This window comes from Magallana gigas, chromosome 2, assembly GCF_963853765.1.
Source record: "Magallana gigas chromosome 2, xbMagGiga1.1, whole genome shotgun sequence".
NCBI lineage: Eukaryota > Metazoa > Mollusca > Bivalvia > Ostreida > Ostreidae > Magallana > Magallana gigas.
This window is the reverse complement of record NC_088854.1, coordinates 27,802,985-27,825,004: the sequence shown is the minus strand read 5'-3', so window position 1 is coordinate 27,825,004 and position 22,020 is coordinate 27,802,985. Positions and strand designations below refer to the sequence as shown.

The following is a 22,020-nucleotide window of genomic DNA, read 5'->3' as shown; positions in this document are numbered from 1 at the left end:
TTAACTATAAGTCCCTACCATTTTACATTTAATGTTTTTAAATCATTAATTTTTGAAACTTTAAATGGAGCTCTGCCACTTCAGTGGCACACTAGTGTAATGACCGTCCCAATACATCAAGCATGAGAAACAACGACTTTCTACACATGCACTTGATGAACATCAGAATTCAACCATAGATAGCTCTTGTATACCATGTCTTTTCATCGGGCACATCAAATGCCACCCTTTGTACTCAAATCATAGCTCCTCTCAAATCCATAGCTTTTTAAAGAGCCTGTGAATTGTGACAAAGAGTGGCTCATTGATCTTTTCCTCACCCACAGCATGGGATATATGAATGTGAACAGTGATACATGTGACTCACAAATTGGCATTTCATATTACTACAAATTGGCATTTCATATATACAATATTTCATTAAAACATCAATTTACATATTTTTCTATAACACATAATAGAGAGACGAGAAATGAACAAGAACATACTTCCTGAAACGGAGAGGGTGGTGGCGCCACTGTTGCCCGTTCCTGCGCTGTTGGTGGCAGAGCACTGGTAGCTGGTCTGGTCACTCAAAGCCACATTGCTGATGGTTAGATTAGCATTGCTGATGGAGCCGCCAAAGAATCGATTATTGTCAATGGTGATCCGGGTGTAAACCCCATTGACCTGTTTCCTCCAGAATAAATCTGTAATGGCTGGGGTTGCACTTATAACACGGCAAGATAAGGTCACAGATGACCCAACTTGGGTGGTATAGCTTGAGGAGCCAATCTGGAGGATAGGAATTTCTGCAAGTACAGATCATTGGAATGATTTTTATTTCATTTACAGCAATTGTTTCAATGTTCTGTATAACATATCCTGTGCTGAAACACTGATTTTTCAGCCTAAATTGTATGGCCAATCAAAGACTACTACTTAATTGATTCTAAAAATTCCTCAATCTTGCTTTGTATTATCATTCAAAGATTATGAGTTCAAGAATTTTGATTTAAATATGCATGGACTACTGGAATTCATGAATCTTGCGAACAATCAAATCTCCTGCACTGTATTAAGGTATTCAATGTATAATGAAGGGATATTGAACAAATTTGAATCATTTTAAACTAGTTTAATATTTATTGCTAGATAACTATGAAAGTGAAATGAACCAAATTCTCATGACAGACAACATATAATGAGCTGGTCATTTCGCACTTTAAAATTTTTTAAAAGAGTTATCTGCCCTTGATGAAAAAAGAAAATTTTAATTTCGTCAAAATATCTGCGGTAAATGATTCATTTTATTTCATATTTAAATAAAAAGAAAGTTTATGCATGTATTAACCAAAAGAGTTTTAGGAATTTTAAGTTACTTTTTAAAATATTTTAATAAAACATACATTTCCCATAGACTTCAATGCAAAATTCAATGTTTAATTAGTTGGACCATAATCAAAATTTTGAAAATTCCTTTGGTGGAGTATTTTTATTTGATAACACCTTCAAAATGATATCATGATTAAGAATATCGGACCATTCATTTATAAGGTACAAAATGTGGTCGTTATACATCGAATACCTTAAACCCTATAGCTATATAATACTGGCTATATATATATATATATATAATGGTTACAATATAGTAAGTCTCTTCAGCTCTATCCAGGTGAGCTTAATATCCAATGTCAAAGGATATATGTAATAATGTTTCAGATCAGAAGCAAAATTAAAGAAACATGCATACATAATAGAGAGGTATAGAGTAGTCTTGTGTAACAGATTTTGTCCAATACAGACCTTTAATGCATGCATCATTTTGTGAATATCTGACACAGTGCATACATGTAGCAACATGAAAGAACAAGTATACTCGATCATACATTGATTTTGTATTGAATGTGATGCAAAACTTTGGATGCAATTGTCTTGAATATTGTCAATTCAAAATCTGAGGTCACACCATTCAAAATTTACCATGAAACACAAGGACAGGGGCAATAATGACTGGGTAAAACAATTATACTCTGTCCCGAGTTTTTGCTTCCACCATTTTTTGCTTGATATTTCTATAATAGTAAATACCTTTGTGCTCAAACTACGTTCATCCACTAATATAAAAAATGTCCATATTATCTGTTTTGAAACGCCCCCTCTACCGCTTCAGGTTTCAATACACATCCCGAAATTGAAAGTCTACGGTGATTTTTCATTGCAACAGCCATTTATAAGCCCGGATGATAACGTTAAAAAATTGATTGCGCGATGTATTCCGAATGGAGAAATGATGTAAACATCCCCATTATAAATCTCTGTAAGGAATCTGTTTTCGTTCCTGTGAATTTTTCTGAGTGGAAAGGGATAATTGTTCAATGAGGATATCTTGGATATATTCCCTTTTAACGATTTCAACTGTATTTCTTTCACAGGTATGTGTAATTTTATTAAAAATCATCAAAAAGCGATGGAAGCAATAACTTGGGACAGACTATAACTCTATACACATCACGCAACACAGAATCAGACAAACAGAGAGTGGGAAAAGAATTGGATTTTAAAATTGATTCACATGTTCAAAATCATGAAAACCTATAAAAACACTTAAACAGTACATGTACCGGTATATTGTTCTATGAATTGGTAAAAATTAAATTCATATTCTATACAACTACCATTAAAGTTACTATTCTACAAGATTTACTAAACTAGTAGAGAGAAATATCTTGTTTAGAGTTGTTTCTTTCTCTAATCTATAGATGGTCTGGCTTTAATTCAAATTGCAATTGATCTGTATAAAATGCAGTGTATATGAACTCTTTGAGGCTATAAAGTTTCAGAATTTGGACAGTGATTTTCAGGTGTTGTATGTGATACTGCCAATGGCATATTGGAGTTCCAGGTACTTCAAAAAGCATTATGGGTAATCCAATCAATAAACCAATGAGGAACAGTGTGAAACATCATTTTGTTTACCCATAATGCTTTGCTAATACCTTGTGAATAAGGACAGTCAGGAAGAAATTTTGGGGGGTGGTAAGAGTCTAAAACAGAACACTGGAACAGCACTTTTACAAAAGTTGGTGACTCACTAAAACATATAGTTCAACCACTGGTTGAAAAAGGTTACCTTGTATTTGCACCTCTGCAATAAATTGATTGTATATACACAAGGCCCTTAAACATTTTAAAGAAAAAAAACAATGCCCTTTACATTCCTTAAACAACATTCATGACAAGGTTTATACAACATAGTAAAAAGATGATACATTTCATACATCGAGTTCTTTCAAGTAATATGTACCTAGATCTTGCATTATGAAACATGAAACCTTCTAACTAAAGCAGTTACAAGTTACTACTTACGCTGTACAACTATAGGTACGGAGGTAGACTTTTGGATTGTTCCTGCTCCGGCTGTGGTTTGGTCAGTCTGACAGTATAGATTCTTGCCATTGTCGTCAACTATAGGTACCCAGCTCAGTGTGCTACTTTTGCTGAGGGTACTGTCTGCATTAGTTGTAGTATTCTCTGTGATTCCTTGATGAAACTCAACAGCACTTAACAGGGATGTTCCTAACTTCCACCTGAGGTTTGGGGCAGGTCGGCCATTCTGGGCAGTACAAACATACTTGTATGTACTTCCTGAATTGAGTGCTGTTGTAATGGCAGGATCTGGACCGGAGATAAAGGGCTGTTCTGAAGGAACTGGAAGGAAAGGAAATCTCTGTTGTAAATTTTCTATGTACTTCTATTAAAATTTATATGCAGAATTTTAAAAATACTTTAAAGACTTCATCAATTGTAAAACTTATGATTTATAATTTATTGTTTTTCTCTAAGATATGTATTTTACTTGTACTATGAGGAAGATATGCATATGAAGAATTTTAATTGATTTTTATCTTTCCAATCATATATAAAGTTATTAACCAATACATATATGCAAATCCCTCTACAAAAACATGTAAAATCTTACCATAAATGCTAATGGTCCAGGCACGCTCCAGAGGACTGGCCATCAGAGAGTTTTGTACCTTACAAATGTAGGATACAAGGTTATCAGATCTTGACACCGTGAAAGTGTAATTGTTGTAAGTGACAGTGGAGGATCCGACTGTATAAATTCCATCACCGTTTCCACTTGAACTGCTTCCAGGATCCACCAACTGCTGGTTCTTGTACCACTGAACCGATGGGAGAGGGTTTCCACCGATAGCAGAACAGCTCAATGTAACAGTTTCTCCCTCATTTTTCTCATAATCACCTGCTAGGTTTGGGTTACCGGGAATAGCTTGAACATAAAGACATGATCATAGAAATATATTTTATCTCTTACAGGTTTTTATTCATGTTTTAGTCTACAAACTTTAAAACTGAAACACATACAATAGGAAATGCAGTTAGGGGAGCTCACATAGAAAATGGAAACAGTACTATTCACAATTACAAAATGTAATACTAAAAATATAGCCACAAAACTCATTGGACACAAGATATTTTTTCTCATAAGAGGATTTGATGTGAATATTTTTTATTTGCAGCAAAAAAATACTTACATGTCTGGGAATAAATTCCACTAAATAACGAAATAGTTAATAGCACTGGGAATAGGAAGGAACCTTGCAGGACAGAAAAAGTCCTGAAATCACACGCCATTGTGGTATGTGGAGTCTAACGAAATTGTCTCACAATCTAGATCTGTTCATGCTTACTCCTGGATTTTGCCTTCAACCTGAAAATAAACAATAAATTTTCAATTAATTATGAACTCTCAGAAAAGAATTGTTACAGTTGCTTTCAAGAAAAATTTTCTAACAAAGATTGAAGACATGCATACAGAGTTTAAAAAGATCTTGTATTCAAGAGTGCTGAATTTATATAAAAAAAAAAATATTGAGTGCTTTAAGCAACAACATAATCCAAGAAATCATTGCATAAGACAGAAAAGAAAGCCAGCCAAGTTTCACGAGTGTTTATAATCATTGAATAGAGGTTTTAACCTTGTCTGATCCCTCAAAGTTAGACAATAAAACACCACAGCCAAATTACACATAAAGAAAGAAACCTATAATCATAGTTAGGTGCCTCCTGACCACTGAGAACTTATATCAATCAGCCAAAGAATATACTTCTATTGCAACAATTAGATTTTTCTAAATATTAAAACTTATATCTTTAAGGCAGTGTTTAAAAAGGATTGCATGGGGGTGCCTTTGTATGTGAATGTGGGTGTATTATGTGTTTAATACTTGGCTGTTCAGCAGAATACATTCAACTCTCACAAACTCGAGTGCGTAATTTTTTAATATGAATATCAAATAGAAACCGTGATGGCAGCGAGCATTTTGAAAATTTATATGTCAAACTGATTTTGAACTGTGACCCTATGGACAAAATGAATATAAATATGGGCAAGAGTGGGAGTCATGTTGGTAGATCTATTTAGTCAACATTCAATGGATGAAGAGCAAATACGGTTGCTTAGCACTTTTGCTGGATATATAAATACACACACAAGAAACCAGTCCAACCGGTCTTTTTTGGGGGAGAAAAATCGTTGACTCAATAAATACTCTGGTTCCGAGAAAAATCCATAAACCAAATAGTTCCCACATACACTGCATGGAGATTTAAACAGTGTTTGTGGTCAATGTCTGGCCTTCGCTTGTTCACACTATACATGTACAAATACATACAACCAGTTTCCATGGATGGATCTAGGTGTCCCAGTTACCCAGTGCATGGCCATTAATTGTTCAATTTAAAAAATAAACATTTACAAGAAATTAAAATTTTTCTATTATTATTAAAAATACTCTTCTCTATTTGGTGGTAGTCAGGCTTTAAAACTCTTTAATTAAATCGCTGGAATGCATCACTGCTCAATAGGTCAGGCATTGCAATATTATTTTCAATAATTTAAATGAAAACCTACACCCTACTCATTCTTGCACAATTTATGTGTTAGAAAAGCGAGAATCGTATTAAACAGTTTAAAAAACCAGCACAGAAGGCTGATCATCCGCTCATGCACTTCTTGCACATTTCAATTCCATTCAATCACCGACAATATCAGCATACATCAAAAAAATTTATGTGATTTATAACTATTTATCAGTACATAAATACTGAGCATTTTTTGCGATTTATAATTGCTTACACAAATACTGAGACCCCTTCATAATTGAAATGGGTGAGGATTTTTAAATACATGTATTAGCTTACAGTGGGAAAATTTAGTAAGATATTTTGAATGATAATTTACCACTTATCAAGACATAAAACCATTTACATATATATCTTTTGGACATCTGGGTGAATCCATTTATTACGCTTTTGAAAACTTTCTATGCCAGCAGTTGACATTTGTCCTCTTTTCTGTAATAAATCCTCTTTTTAAAAAAAGATTACTTTGCATACTGTCAAGTTATATGACATGGCAAATTTTAAAATCCTTTTGAAAGAAGATGCCATCCAAAGAATTCAAAATTTACATACTTTGAATGCCAGTAAGGAGCAAGAGATTATGAGTTGTTACATGTATTTTTCAGTCTTTGTAATCAGACCACTTTCAAATCAGTAAACTGAAGAATTAATTTAAAGCCAACATCACCCAATTTTGTGAAAACTTTTTCATACATGCATGCATGATCACAAAAGTTCCTAGAACATATTCTTAAATACATGTATGTGTCATATATACCTGCAGTAAAAAAAAAGATGAATAGGTGGATACATGCATGTTATATATAGATTCATTTGTAAGCTAAGTAACTTCATGCACAATATAATCATGGAAATGGAACCAAATATATATATATACTTTATCTGCCAAAATGTAAGACTAAATATGTGCCAATAAATGGACAAATATATATGACTTCCCTTCAACCGTTCACAAAAATATATACCAGGATGTAGAAGATTTAAAGGACTAAGTGCGGTTTTATGCAATTTTTGCCCCCCAAAATCAAAGTTTTAGAAAGAGCTTTAAAATAAGGTGAAAGATAGTTAAAATCATATTGGAAATAAAGGTGTAAAAGGTTATCATCACAGTGACGTCATAATGTAGAAATGACGTCATGAATATTGCATTATTTTGATAAATTGATGTTTTGTAGCAAAATATGGGTGTTTTCCGATGGTTTTTCGACTGGGAAACATCGAGCGCAGGCTTGCTCAAGTACCATTTTTTAGTATAATATGTATAACTATCTGAAGAAAAACATATGTTAAAATCGCACTTGAGCAGACCTGCGCTCTATACTTCCGAATGCAAAATATAGATCAAAAATGAGAATATCTTCATTTGTTAGCAAATTTGCGGGAATTAGGTCATTTAAGTGACGTCATAGATAAACAGCGAGTGAGCAATGATGACTAAAATCAAGATTAAAGTTATAAGCATCTTCTATACAATGATTTGTGAAGATTTCATTTTCATACGATACTATTTTAAAATTGGTTGAAATCGGGGGCAGATATTTGACCATACCGCACATAGTCCTTTAAAAAAATACATCTATGTGAATCAAGTTCTCTTATTATTGATTCATTGTTGTCTTTTCTTTTAACAAGAAGTGCTCGCTATAAGAAACATCGCAATAAATGTCTTTTTTTTTACAGAATTCAAAATGCACAAGGACTCAGTATGGGGTGTTTAGCAACCAACACATCCCAACACACCATGGTCTGATATATTGTACGTTATTTAATACTTATTTACACCTTCTATATACCTATGTAATTAAAAATCTATTTAGACAGTGAGGAAGTTTAAAACCAGTCACAAAGCTTCCATGGAAATCTAGCAATCACAAATATAATAGATTTATATTGTCAACAATGCTTTTTGTCCAATGAAATTCACACATTATAATATTCATTTGTGTACTTATATATGCTTTCAGAAATGCAGACCAGTTTATATAAATTGTATAGAAATTGTCTTATAATAGAAATTCAAAGATTTCTTACCCGGATGATGTGTTTTTTTCCTACGTACATCAAGTTTCAATAACGGTAAATTGATCAATTAAATGCATGCATATTAAAAATAAATGCCAGTTTATATTAATTGTTCAGTTATATTTTTAAATCTTGATGTGATATTTTTCTATAAACGATATCAGGTTTATTTGATAATTAACTCCAAATGCATTTCATACCAGTTTATGCCAGTTTACATTCATTGTTCAGTTATAATTTCTAACCTTGATGAAATTTTTTTCTTTAAATGGTTTCAGATTATTTGAATAACTCTAAATGCATTTCATACCATGAATGTGAAATAAATACTAGTGTAGACTTATGCATACAGATTCCACCTCAAGGATATTAAAAATCGATATACAAAAAAACAGGATGTTAATAACGGCCACACACGTACATTAGATTCTATTAAACATATCCTGGACATGAAATAAAAATTGCAGTTGTATAGTTTGATGTAACTAAGCAATTCCCATACGAAAATTTTAGGTGGATTCCATCTGAAATTTAGGTGGATTCCAAACTGAATCCGTCTAATTTCTCTTGTCTTTAAGTGGGATAAAGGCGGACAACAGAATACCGCCTAACAAAAGACAGAGTATGCTTACCCAACAGGTGGATTCCGCTTTACATCCTAAGCGAACTTTACATTATAGAAGGAGAATTGAACTTACAAAATTTCTGTATGAGATTCATAAGTGGACTGTATCCAAATTCCGCTTTTCCTTCATACTTAGTTATTTTCACAGTTTTTAGGGGGGAAATAACTTGGACAATTTTTCTTCGAAGTAAAATTCTATCATAGTTGAAAATAATAATCTGTTTAAGTTTGAATAACACTAAGACCTGAATGTTATTACTGAATATGTTTATTATATTACACATTTTTGCATTTTATTTCTGTGTAAACATTGGCTTCATGCAAGCCTTTTCGAACATTTTCATATTTCATTTCTAATTCCAATTACACCTAAAATGATGCATGTAGTTTCAATGAAAGTCATCATATGAAGTTCCATGCAGGTATGTCAATCTATTGATTAAAATTAGTTCCTTGATCTAATTACCTTACTTCATTCAAAAAAATTGATTTCTCCTGTAATACTTCCAGTCTGCACTGATGACAAATGCTCCCTAGCAACCTAATTTGTATATAAAACTCTCAGACTGATGACCTAAAACTAAATGGAATGGCGAGAGTTTAAATGGTCATTTCCTTGGTGACCAATAAATTCATCAAAACATTTGAAACCATTGAAATTTGGTGACTTTAAATGAATACTCTATTATTCTGATGCAAATTCAATCTAACCTTAAATGGCAACAATGGTCCATTTAAAACTAAACTTTACATAATAAATGATCATTCAACCCACAGGGTTGTCTTCTTTTGTGCCTAATCATTATTGCACTCGTACAAAGAGCCATTAAATGTTTTTTTATCATTCTTATACTGTACACTAGCTAGCTGTTATATTCAGAACTCCATACTGGCGATATACATATGTACTATATTTTAATTTTCACCTTATATTCAGCTGCATTCGGTCATAGAACAGGTAAAATAAAAAATATTCTTCGCTATTGTTGATTTTTATATCTAAATTGAAGTAAAAATCAAGTGTACTCGGATCAAATGTGAATGTAGTAAATTAATGTATGGTAGTGATATTCACTCCCTTTAATATATTTTCTGAATTAAATACGTATAAAGATTGATTGGCTATATCCCTGTAATACCACAGTTAGTCATGTCAATCTTTCTCTCGATCCATATTGTTTCACAACTCATTTCCGGTGATTTTTAAAACTGAAACAAATGTATTTATACCACAAATGCCCTATTTTTAAAGAGATAAGAATGTGAATTTTTATATCTATATCATTGTTTATGCTAAGACCATGGCAATGCATGCTGTTTTTTCTAAACATTTAAGCTCATCATTTTAGCAAGTGATAGAGATATATGATACAATTGCTAAAAACTATACATAATACCGGTACATCATTCACAAACAATCAACAATTCGCCTATTAATACAAACGAGGTACCGCACACAACACTATACTATAAGACTAAAAGCTCATTCAAAATCGGTAATCCCAATGGTAATGAATTATTTATTAATTACCCAACAACTATAAACAAAAATTAATGAAGAATACACCACATATGATTATTTTTATTAATAATTGATTATTAGCATGTTTGAACACCATTCCATCATCTGATTGTTAAACAACTTGAAGGCATTTGCGCTTGCAAATCAAATCAAAACACTTCCAGCTTACACAGAACATATTGCAATAGCTTTCTATGTTCACACAAAAATTAACATATCAAATAGGATCCTGTTTTTTAATCCATTTGACTTTTGACATGTAACATTCATTGAACATCACAGACTTTAATCATTTTTCCATTAAACCTTTAATTAATACCAGTATCTGACCAACCATGAAATGCAAAAATTTCCAGATCAAAGGAAAGATTTACTTCAAAGAACAAAGCAGACTATAAGCAAATATATATCAAATCATCCTTTAAATATGTACCTTTTACTTAAATTTATGAATTTCTGAAGTTGGTACCTATAATCAAAATGTAAGAGTCATTATGTGAAACAAAAAAACATAATACAATGTGTCAGTGGGTATTCAGGCTAGTGGCATTACGAACCTCCCAATAATCATGGCCTTCATGAAACCGAAGAGTCCTAAGGCTGACCAATATCAGCGAGTCGTTGGACTAATTTATAACAACAATCCATGATAATGACTTAGTTATAATATCACTTTCATTATAGCGGTTTCTACCAACGGTGACAAACGGTGAAATTTGTATCGTAACACAAAACAGAATCAATACAGCAGTGAAAGGTTGTATTATTGCATGAATAGTTATGGGTTTTAAAGACTGTAGCACTCCAAATAGCTAGTGTACAAAAAAATACCCATGACCTAATGATCTGTAAATGCCTTTGTCATATAGAGATCAATATTGATGCCTTTCAGGTACAAAGCTAAGCCGCAAGGACGAAAAATTGTAGGCTGTTGACAAGCTACTATAAAAGATGGTTGCATATTAATCTTCAGAAATATTCTGCATACAGATCTCAAAAGAACAAGTTTAACGACACCTCCAAGCACCTTTGGGTTATCGTTTTTTTCTATCACGAGCATCTCGATTTAGCAATACACACGTCTTATCGTTAAATCTCACCCTACTTACAAGTTCAATGAAATGAAAATTATGGCTTAAAAGATCCTGGTTTCGGAATAATTGTCAACATTCACACTGGCACAATGGCAAATTCCGCCTTCAGTGAAGCAACCAAGCCAGAAATTAAATATCCCAAATATCAGTCTGAACTCATCCCACTGATGAAGATGTCATCCCATAAAACCTGAGATTGTCATCCATGAGATAGAGGTAGCTATTTGTTTGTTTACCTATATAACCATAGCAACTAGACAGGTGACACAGATGAGCAACAATAAGAGATGTAGACTTTGTCACAGGTAAATAGGTGATGTCAATATGGACTATTTTCACAGAGGTTGGTTACTTTAAATAAGTAATGATTGACAATTAGGGTATTGATTTTACATAGAAGAAAACATTGTAGTTTATAAAAACAGAATGACAGTACTCAATTTGATATCAAAATATAAATTTAAATAAAACTGATAGTTAAATCAAGGTTGAAAATGCTCTATGAAATGATAAGAGAGATTTAATTGGCACATACATGTACAGTCATTTTTTAACCTTATTTTTCAAGACAATGATTTTCAAATAATTGAATTGCAGGGATGTTTCCCAATAACAGTTCATAATACATTTAGGGTACTTTGTTTTTATGTTGCCAGTTAAATAAAGGGTCCTATATAGCCACAGTGTCAACAAATGTAATGTTAATGAATATAAACTTATTATTATATTATAGCTTTATATCATAGCTATCTATGTAACAAGGAAACTATTTCAAGAGGGAAGATTCTGGAACACGATCGAGAAGAACATTTTCCATTTTCGAATTTAATTTTGTTAAACTTGAACACCTTCAAAGTACAAGACTTTTTTACATTATATGATACAACCACAATATAAATTTGGTATAGAGAAATATGGGGAGGATACATATTAGATGTGTGGTTGGTACCTGCTCTACATATAGGTAACCAATAGCTATAGTAATCGAGCTTAATTGTGTTTCCAAACCCAACATTTACAATTTATGCGATATTATTTTCATGGGATATCATTCAATATCCTGTAGTTCCCTCTAGATACCGCATGGTCATTAGTCCCTTATATGTATATATCCATTGACTGCATGATGAGTATTTTGTTATATCAATAAAGTGCAAAAGATAAATTAAGAAAGATTTACATTCTCTGTAAAAATCTACAAATATAGTGATTTTACTCATCATAATTCATACATTTCAGTTGTTAGCGGGGTATTTTTGATTAATAAGTTATTTTGCAATAATTCATACATTATAGACACTACAGCAAACACCCATTTTCTAAATTATGTTCAATTCCATGACTAAAAGATGAAGAATTTTATTCCATCCAAAATATTGCAGCAGACATCAACAGCTAGGACATAAATGAATCAATATTTCAATAGATTTTCTGTCGCCACAGCGAGTCATTGATTGAAATCAAAGACACATTATTACAAGAGATTCTTGGGTAAAATCAGGTGATATAGTTTGCTTTATTACTGAGCAAGCTATTTCGATTATAAGTAGAACTCAAAGAAAGACAGCAATTCACAATCCCCAGCAGCAGTTTGCAAAGACAAAATGAGTTGAGGCTTGCTTAGTATTTGTTTAATCAAGGTATTTAATTACAGAGAGAAACCATGGTAAATGAAAATAATAATCATTAATAAAGCATATAGCTGTCCATTTATAAATCATTGGGGAAAAGGGCATTGAAAACTTCCAATAATTAATATTAAACATTGAATTGAACAGTAGAAATATCACTTACCTGTTAAATTTTTTTCTCTATGTATTGAATTTTTGAACAAGATCCAAACTCTAAAACAATGTCCCTTAATGGTTAATGATTCCTTCCCAGAAAAAAATATTCAAAAAATAAAATCCCAGAGTCCAATACGAAAAGAGATTTCAGTCCCCTAAAAAGAGAGTTTTCCAGCCCTCAATCTCGTGGCAGTTTCAATCTGTCACATGTATTGAAAACAGGCAAATGAGTTCTTGGTTACCATTAACTAAGCACACAAGCCCTGTTCAATCAAGCATGACAGTCTATATACAATGAACAGTTATGTACAAACAACACTATGTAGACATTTAAAAATAATACCTAAGCCAATTCAGAACTTCTCTCTGTTGTGTGGGTTAAATAGAGCTAGCATTTGTTTGAACTTGTCTTTGAAGATCTGGCTGGGCTGGAGCTGAGAAGGTTCTATTCAAGCAGCATGGGTCCTCACACTGTATGGGGTGTAAACTAATTAATGGTGGTATGGATATAATTAGCAATCTGTAATTTAAAAAAATTACAATTAATTATTTTTAAAAAATACAGGTACATGTCTTGATATCAAATTAAAAAGAAAAATTTATTTATAAGATCAGATTTCTATAAAAAAAAAAAATTAACACACAAAATGGTATGTGATTTGAGATTTTTGTGAAACATACAGATCATTTTAATTCAATAATTTATCATTTAAAATAGTTTAGGTAAGACTTTCCATTTTAGCTTCAGACCATTGCATATATTTTTTCTTTTCTTTTTTGTTTTATAGAATCATTATTTGCATCAAATCTGTTGCTATCATGCATTTAAAGGGGAATAACTCTCAATGAAATCTTCAGATAATGCTGCTTTGAGTGGATCATTTACAAAGCATTAAATGAATGGGGTATATCATTCTTCCATATCTTGTTCGATCAGCACTAAAATGTTTTTATTCACTCTTTATTCACAAAATTTGGAAATTGACTATAAAACTTCTTTTGTAGTTGGGTCTTTTTCTTCTTTCAATTAATAATGTTAAAGGAAGAGTAATCTCAAATTCACATTAGCTTTAAAAAATAATCTCATTGTTTTCAATAGTATTAAAATGGAGTTTAATAATTACAATTAGATGTTAGTTCAATTTGCTTACACTCCTTTGCGTAGCGAGTAAGTAAGTGGATCCAACATCTAATTTTGATTAGATTTAGAATTTAATGACATTTGAGTAGAAAGAAATAATTAGAGAGAAACACCCAGCATATGATCGATTTTGCTGATAGGGAAGCTGCAACCAATCATCATTACTTAGATGTTCTATTTATAATATAGGTCAGTATCAATAGTATAACAAGAGGCCCATGGGCCACATCGCTCACCTGAGGAACGATAGGTATGATAAAATCAGCTTAATGGAGTCATAATACAAACTATCTGGACAATGTACAATAATACATGTAGATCCTGTATAAATAAAATCCACTCCCCCCCCCCCCCCTGGATATTCTTATGTTTATAATCATTAGTCCCTTTTCTAACAGGCTAATTTTATAGTCATATCACATTATGAGTATTGCAGTTCTCAAAAAGATCCTTAATAATTGTTTATATATGGGATATAAAGCTACATCAAACTCTGAACCTTCTTGTGAGGCCGAAGAATTGTCCTGGAGCCAAAGTCTTAACAATTATAAAGAATCATCTGGCTGATTAGTTTCTGAGAAGATTTTAAAAGATTTACTCTATATATTCCTATGTAAAACTTTAACACCCCCCAATGTGGCCCCACCCTACCCCCGAGGGTCTTGATTTTCACAACTTTGAATCTACACTACCTGAGGATGCTTCCACACAAGTTTCAGCTTTCCTGCTGATTAGTTTCTGAGAATAAGATTTTTAAATATTTACTCTATATATTCCTATGTAAAACTTCGACCCTCCATTGTGCCCCACCCTACCCCCAGGGATCATGATTTTCACAACTTTGAATCTACACTACCTGAGGATGCTTCCACACAAGTTTCAGCTTTCCTAGCTGATTAGTTTCTGGAAAGAAGATTTTTAGAGGTTTACTCTATATATTCCTATGTAAAACTTGGACCCCCATTGTGGCCCTGAATCTACACTACCTGAGGATGCTTCCACACAAGTTTCAGCTTTCCTGGCTGATTAGTTTCTGAGAAGAAGATTTTTAAAGATTTACTCTATATATTCCTATGTAAAACTTGGACCCCCATTGTGGCCCCACCCTACCCCCGAGGGTCTTGATTTTCACAACTTTGAATCTACACTACCTGAGGATGCTTCCACACAAGTTTCAGCTTTCCTGCTAATTAGTTTCTGAGAATAAGATTTTTAAAGATTTACTCAATATATTACTATGTAAAACTTCGAGCCCCTATTGTGGCCCCACCCTACCCCCGGGGGTCATGATTTTCACAACTTTGAATCTACACTACCTGAGGATGCTTCCACAGAAGTTTCAGTTTTCCTGGCTGATTAGTTTCTGAGAACAAGATTTTTAAAGATTTACTCTATATATTCCTATGTAAAACTTCGACCCCCATTGTGGCCCCACCCTACCCCTGGGGGTCATGATTTTCACAACCTAGAATCTACACTACCTGAGGATGCTTCCACACACAAGTTTCAGCTTTCCTGGCTGATTAGTTTCTAGGAAGAGGATTTTTAAAAATTTACTCTATAGATATATTCCTATGTAAAACTTCGAGCCCATATTGTGGCCCCACCCTACCACCGGGGGTCATGATTTTCACAACTTGGAATCTTCACTACCTGGGGATGCTTCCACACAAGTTTCAGCTTTCCTGGCTGATTAGTTTCTGAGAATAAGATTTTTAAAGATTTACTCTATATATTCCTATGTAAAACTTGGACCCCCATTGTGGCCCCACCCTACCCCCAGGGGTCATGAATTTCACAACTTTGAATCTACACTACCTAGGGATACTTCCACACAAGTTTCAGCTTTCCTGGCTGATTAGTTTCTGAGAGGAAGATTTTTAAAGATTTACTCTATATATTACTATGTAAAACTTTGAGTCCCTATTGTGGCCCCACCCTACCCCCGGGGGTCATGATTTTCACAACTTTGAATCTACACTTCCTGAGGATGCTTCCACACAAGTTTCAGCTTTCCTGGCATTATGGTTCTTGAGAAGAAGATTTTTGAAAATTTCTCGAAATTTTTCATTAATTTCTAATTATCTCCCCTTGAAAACGGGTATTGCCCTTAATTTTTACAACTTTGAATCCCCTTTGCCTAAGGATGATTTGTGCCAAGTTTGGTTGAAATTGGCCCAGTAGTTCTTGAGAAGATGTTGAAAATGTGAAAAGTTTATGGACAGACGGACGACAGACAGGTGAGCTAAAAACTACATTTATACATTGTATATGTACATTAAGATATCTATACCACACATATACCATAGTAAGTATAAATCAAAACATATTTTTCAAACTGGATGCAAACATTTACCTGTAGGTGGGTTTTAATCCATATTCAATGATCTTTTAAAATCCTTAACAAAAGATTAGCCTGTAGGAAGAGCAACTTTACAAAACAAGTTATTATAATGAATCAATGTGAACCTGAAAAAAATCATTTGTGAAGTAGTTGAAATTTCATACAACAGAATATTCAGAAAATAGCTAGCAGGTATACTTACAAGTATATTCTAAAACTTCCATTGATGACAAATTATAAAACGATGAACAGAAATATTCAGTAGCATAAATAACCTAAAATATTATTACATGTATATTACATATATATATGCATATCTGAAAAAAAAATGTCAAAATAAATATGAGAATAAATTTCAGAAAAAAAATCCCCCATACACATGTATGCATTATGAATCATTGGGATGTCTAAACATGTACGTTGTTATATAGAGGGTTGGGTGAGGGCAAGTGAATGTGCATTTCAAGCAGCGCATGCATGCACGTGTACCAGTGTAACTACCCAGCACATCATTCTGATAACACCCTTCTCTTAGAAAATAAACCGTTCGTGGGTATAGTGACCCAGCGGGTTTTGTGTTCTATAAGAAGGAAAATCAAACACGTCATAAATTCAAACACAGTGATTTCACACGCAAACACAATTAAGGTTAGAAGTTAATAGCATAGTTACGTTAAAATTATAAATTGTCATGTACATATTGTATTTATAAAGAATAAATGCAACAGTTGAAATATTCGTTTCAATTTGACAAAGAATTCTATATTTAAACTTAAACTTTATGCATGATATTAGGCCGTCATAAGTGTTTCGACTACTTACTTCCGGTGACGGTGAGTAACGTCATACCGCTGTTCCCCGTGCCCGCGTTGTTTGTTGCCGAACACTGATAGGTGGTTGCATCGCTGAGAGCTACGTTTGTAATTGTCAAATTAGGATTACTAACGGTGGATCCAAAGTACCGGACATTATCAATGGCCACTAGACTGTACACGCCATTGACAAATCTGCTCCAGGAGACCCTCGTCGCGGGCGGCAATGCTGACACGATTCTACACCCTAACGTCACTGCCTGGCCTACTTCAATAGTGTAACTGGTATTCAGAATCCGAAGGATTGGAATTTCTGGAGAGAACACAAAATATTTTACTATCATTTCTATGCAGAAATTAGGCCTATTGCTTTTTGTGTACAATTAATTTATTTCGAGGCTCTTATCATATTGCTTACGTTGGACAGAGATGAGAACGTTAGTCGATTTTGTGATGTTTGGTACGGATCCCCCTGGCGCTGTAAGTTGGGTCGTCACACAGAACAGTATATTCCCGTTATCAGCAGTGATGGGGGTCCAGCTCAGCACGCTCACTTTGGTCAATGTGCTATCCGAATTCGTAGTCGTGCTCTCTGAGATCCGGAACGTCCGACCTGACACTCCCTGTGAAAGATCTTGAGAAGTTCCGAAAGACGTTCCAAGTCTCCATACTATGTTTACCACTGGGTAGCCGTTAGCAGCAGTGCATGTGTGGTTGTAATTTTTATTTGCATCAAGCGCTGTTGCAGCAGTTGGACCACTGATGATGGGGTTATCCGCTGGAACTGTAACGTAAAAAAGTAATCTTAGGTAACGTCAACCGTTTATGGGTTTGTGTACTACAGTAAAGTGTTCTTCTTTAATTAATTGATTTTACTCAATACGTGTACATAGATGTGTTATTACAAATGGTATATACAACTATTTACCGTATACTTCTATCCTCAGCGAACGCGTGAGTTCAGATGTCAGTAAAGAACTGTTGACCTTGCAGATATAAGATACGGCATTATCCGACCTTGACACTTGGAAAGTGTAGTTGTTATAGGTGGCGGTGGTGGAGCCTACCGTGAACACACCGTCTCCATTTCCGTTTGGACTGCTTCCGGGGTCGACCAGCTGAGTATTTTTGTACCACCGAACGGTGGGCAGGGGGTTACCTCCGTACGACGTACATGTCAAGGTCACAGTATCGCCCTCGTTTTTGGCATCGATTATGCTGAGTATTGGATTTCCAGGAAGGGCTATTCACGCAAAAAAATTATGTATACCCCATAATTTATCACAACTCTGTTTCAATTAATTTCAACAAACCTTTTTAAAAATAATGAATTTGTTAAAATGCCAAAATTGTTACTATATAGATTTTGTAAAAGGGACTCTTAAAAATGGTAGTGTCGAGTGAAAAAAAATATTTAAAAATTTCAGCCTTACATGTTTGAGTGCGAATCTCTGGAAACAACGAAACGAATACAATGAACAGAGTGAGGCGTAGTGAGAAACCCTGTCTGACGGCCACTGTCCCGATCCGGTCCAAATTAATTGAAATCATTTTCACCACCTTCAGAGTGCTCCGAGTCGTTTCATTCCTGTATAAATAGGTAAAAATATGTTTTAAAACTTATTGTTTTCTTGCATGGGGAACTTCTATATGTTTCTTATCGTTGTGATTTTGTTAGATAAATATGCATACATTTTGTAAAAATAAATTTACATGTCGACAATATTGCCAAGTCTTAGTGTCAGTAAGTAAGATTCAATATACATATAGATCTACCTAAATTTGATAAATAATCGTAAATTAAATCTTGAAGGTAATTTATGTCTATGCATCGTGTTAACATGTGAATTATTTTACAGCTAAAACAACGAAAAAGTTTTCCTCTGATTTTTAAAACGTAATTTGTAATCGGCTTCTGATTAAGAGATTATTGACTAACAAATTGTAATTCACATACCCTTTAAATCTGTGTATTAATACGCTAAATTATGCTTGTGGAATACTAACTTAACATATTATAGGTAATCAGTTATATGTAAGACTGGGTGTGTGGGAAATTCTATAAATGTTTGAAATACATTAATGCGATCAGCGGCCGTTCACTTTAAAGTAGGGGTTTATGCTAGTAATGCCGTGGAATATTCACATGGACATGTTACATAACAAAACAGTAAAAAACTCACTGTCTGTTTGTTTGTCTGCCAGACTCTCTCTCTCTCTCTCTCTCTCTCTCTCTCTCTCTCTCTCTCTCTCTCTCTCTCTCTCTCTCTCTCTCTCTCTCTCTCTCTCTCTCTCAGATGATGCTATTACTTTGACCGATTTAAACCAAAACCGAAAAGGGCCGTTTAATAGCTATACAACTGTATTTAGATAAAGATCAATGTTGTCCTAAAATTAAAGGGTTTGTTTTAAAGTCGCCAGATCCTTGAAGAACGGATCAAGAGGTACGATTTAAAGGCGTTTTACAGGAACTGGCTACTGGCTACTTCCTACACGCAAAAACCGTTGAACTGGAATTCAAGTTCTACGTGTTGGATATGTTCCCCAGTAGGCTTCTGCTATAAAGAAAATTTTACGATTTGTTTGTAGATCTAAAACAGTATGAATGATCTTTTTTTTAAATGTACAGAGGAACTGGCTATTTAAATAAGATCCTAGGGCTTTAAAACCAACAAATTAAATATCTTAACAATTTGATAACATTTGATATAACGGAGCTATTTGAAACCAATGGCAATCTGACATCAAAAAGTACTTAATAGTTACTTTTCGCGGACGGAAGAACAAATATTTAACTTCTATAAATGTGGCTTTGGTTTGAGGATCCTTGAATGTTTTCAATTAACACTCAACATCACATAATATCACTTTGTTAAACACAGTCTGTCTATATTACGGTTTCATTTTTATGGGGGGAGGGACGAGCGGTCACCAACAAGACTTAGTGTCCGTTCTGTTAACATTTAGTAAAGCTGAGCTCTGCTTATATGAGACATACATCTTATTGCATATAAAATGTTTTAACCAAAATATAAACAGCCTAGCGCAAGGATTTTGATTAGTATTGACTTGAGTGCTAGGTTGCCGAAAAGAACCATGGCATTCAAATGCCTATGAATGGAAAAATAGACCAAACACAACCAAACTACAAGCTTCGGGTTAGAGGACAACTGATCAAGGCGTTCAAAAGTCTTGTTACAAATAACGAACGAATTAACATGTAGATCAACGCTTGAATTCCAAGGAAGAGTTTATGGTGGATCTAAACAATTGGCAGTTATATGAACATGAACGACATCGAATTTTGCAGATACTGAACAATATTGAAGACTCTGTTGTGGTACCGGCATCTTTACATGGTTACTACATGTATCTAACAGATTTCCTAATGGTTTATGTCTATTTGAAACAACATAGGCATAGGGGAAAATGTTTATTAGTCTTGTATATGTCAAGAAAATTGTTGTCATGTGGTATGTCTTTGTATTTTGATTCCCCGCGTAATTTCGGTCAAAATTGCAAGATGAAGTGGCCAATAAATATACGTATAGGTTAATATTTTATTAGAAAAGATCTTAATCTAAGAAAACATATTTCACGTCAATAAATATTATTGAATGAAAAGCCATTGAAGTTTCTTTTGTTGCTCTTTTGTACAGTTATCAACCTTTAAATGCATCGATTAGACCTCGATACGCTGTCACTTCGGGACTTTATTATCGTGGTAATTTATATCTTTTTCAGTTTAAACCACATAATCACGTTGGGATATTACACATGTGTTAAATGCTTACATTTTAGCGTCAAATAAAATAACAACATATTTTTTAATAATAATGTTAAGTAAAACAAATAATAATGCAAAATTTAGTCAATTGCAGGGTTGATTAGCAAAAGAACAGGCCCCGGGGCCATAAAACTCAGACGAGCTCCCTCTCTCTTTCTTTAGATCTTAGTCTCACTTTTCCACTATATAAGTAAGACTGATATCAAAAGTGAGCTCGTCCAAGTTTTACGGCCCCGGGCTTTGATATACAATTTACAAGTTTGAATCATATTTATATCCATGAGATGAGAAAGACACTCACGTTCTTCGAATACATGTAACCAATCATATTAGTGTAAAAATCCATCTACCAGGGTCCAATAGGAATCCTTTTAAGTTCTTCAACTACAGGTGTACCAGTATATTGCATCCATACACACGCCTTCCCACAACCAAACCAATTTAGCCCTATTTTACTTCCCCCTACTCAGAACGTTTAACGCTTAACATGCAGATTATTTTAAAAATTGTCAATAAGTGTGCATAGTGTACAGATACACGAATGTGCGAAGACGAAAATTGACACTAAAATCAATTTAAAGGAATGCCTCCTGCATAATAGCCCGCTACATGTACATAAAATGCGTTGCATTTCTTTGTTGCTAGTATCCATTGCAGCATTGTTAAAAATTCAAACACTGATCGGATCAATTTTATTCTAGTTTGTTATGCAGTCTTAGACTGTGCAGTAATATCATTCAGGACAAAGCTATAGATGATTTTTCTACATTTTTATTCGAAAACGATTTTACTTTGCACACTAAATCCTATCAAAATATTTCATTCGGAAGGGGGTGGTGAAGAAATTACCAAATCTAAAAGGAGACTTTGTGTGTACCAGTATTTTGTTACGTGTATTTGGAATCTAACATTACTTTCTGTTTTAAACTCATCAACCTTTACGGTTCAGATACAA

General features: G+C 33.7%; 2 protein-coding genes across 5 annotated transcripts in view; both read right to left on the bottom strand.

The window, feature by feature from the left end:
* LOC105335335 (hemicentin-1) overlaps window positions 1–13,264 on the bottom strand; it is a 52,777-nt gene extending 39,513 nt beyond the window's left edge. For 2 of the 4 annotated variants that reach the window (XM_066075955.1, XM_066075956.1), the window contains exons 1-6: window positions 12,989–13,262; window positions 4,542–4,717; window positions 3,962–4,276; window positions 3,349–3,690; window positions 3,113–3,127; window positions 489–791 (exon numbers count right to left, since the gene is read on the bottom strand). In XM_066075955.1, coding sequence (XP_065932027.1) covers window positions 489–791; window positions 3,113–3,127; window positions 3,349–3,690; window positions 3,962–4,276; window positions 4,542–4,641 — 1,075 coding nt within the window. In that variant the 5' untranslated portion in view covers window positions 4,642–4,717; window positions 12,989–13,262. Of the gene's footprint in view, window positions 1–488; window positions 792–3,112; window positions 3,128–3,348; window positions 3,691–3,961; window positions 4,277–4,541; window positions 4,718–12,988 lie in introns of all 4 variants that reach the window. The other 2 variants (XM_066075952.1, XM_066075954.1) reach the window with 2 other exon arrangements.
* A 3,301-nt stretch (window positions 13,265–16,565) lies between these two features.
* On the bottom strand, window positions 16,566–21,556 carry LOC105345153 (nephrin). The gene is made up of 6 exons (XM_066075957.1): window positions 21,416–21,556; window positions 18,712–18,866; window positions 18,207–18,521; window positions 17,697–18,062; window positions 17,289–17,591; window positions 16,566–16,591 (listed from the first exon to the last, which is right to left on the bottom strand). The coding sequence occupies exons 1-6, from the start codon at window positions 21,472–21,474 to the stop codon at window positions 16,581–16,583; spliced, it is 1,209 nt and encodes a 402-aa protein (XP_065932029.1). The 5' UTR covers window positions 21,475–21,556; the 3' UTR covers window positions 16,566–16,580.
* Window positions 21,557–22,020: the final 464 nt, after the last annotated feature.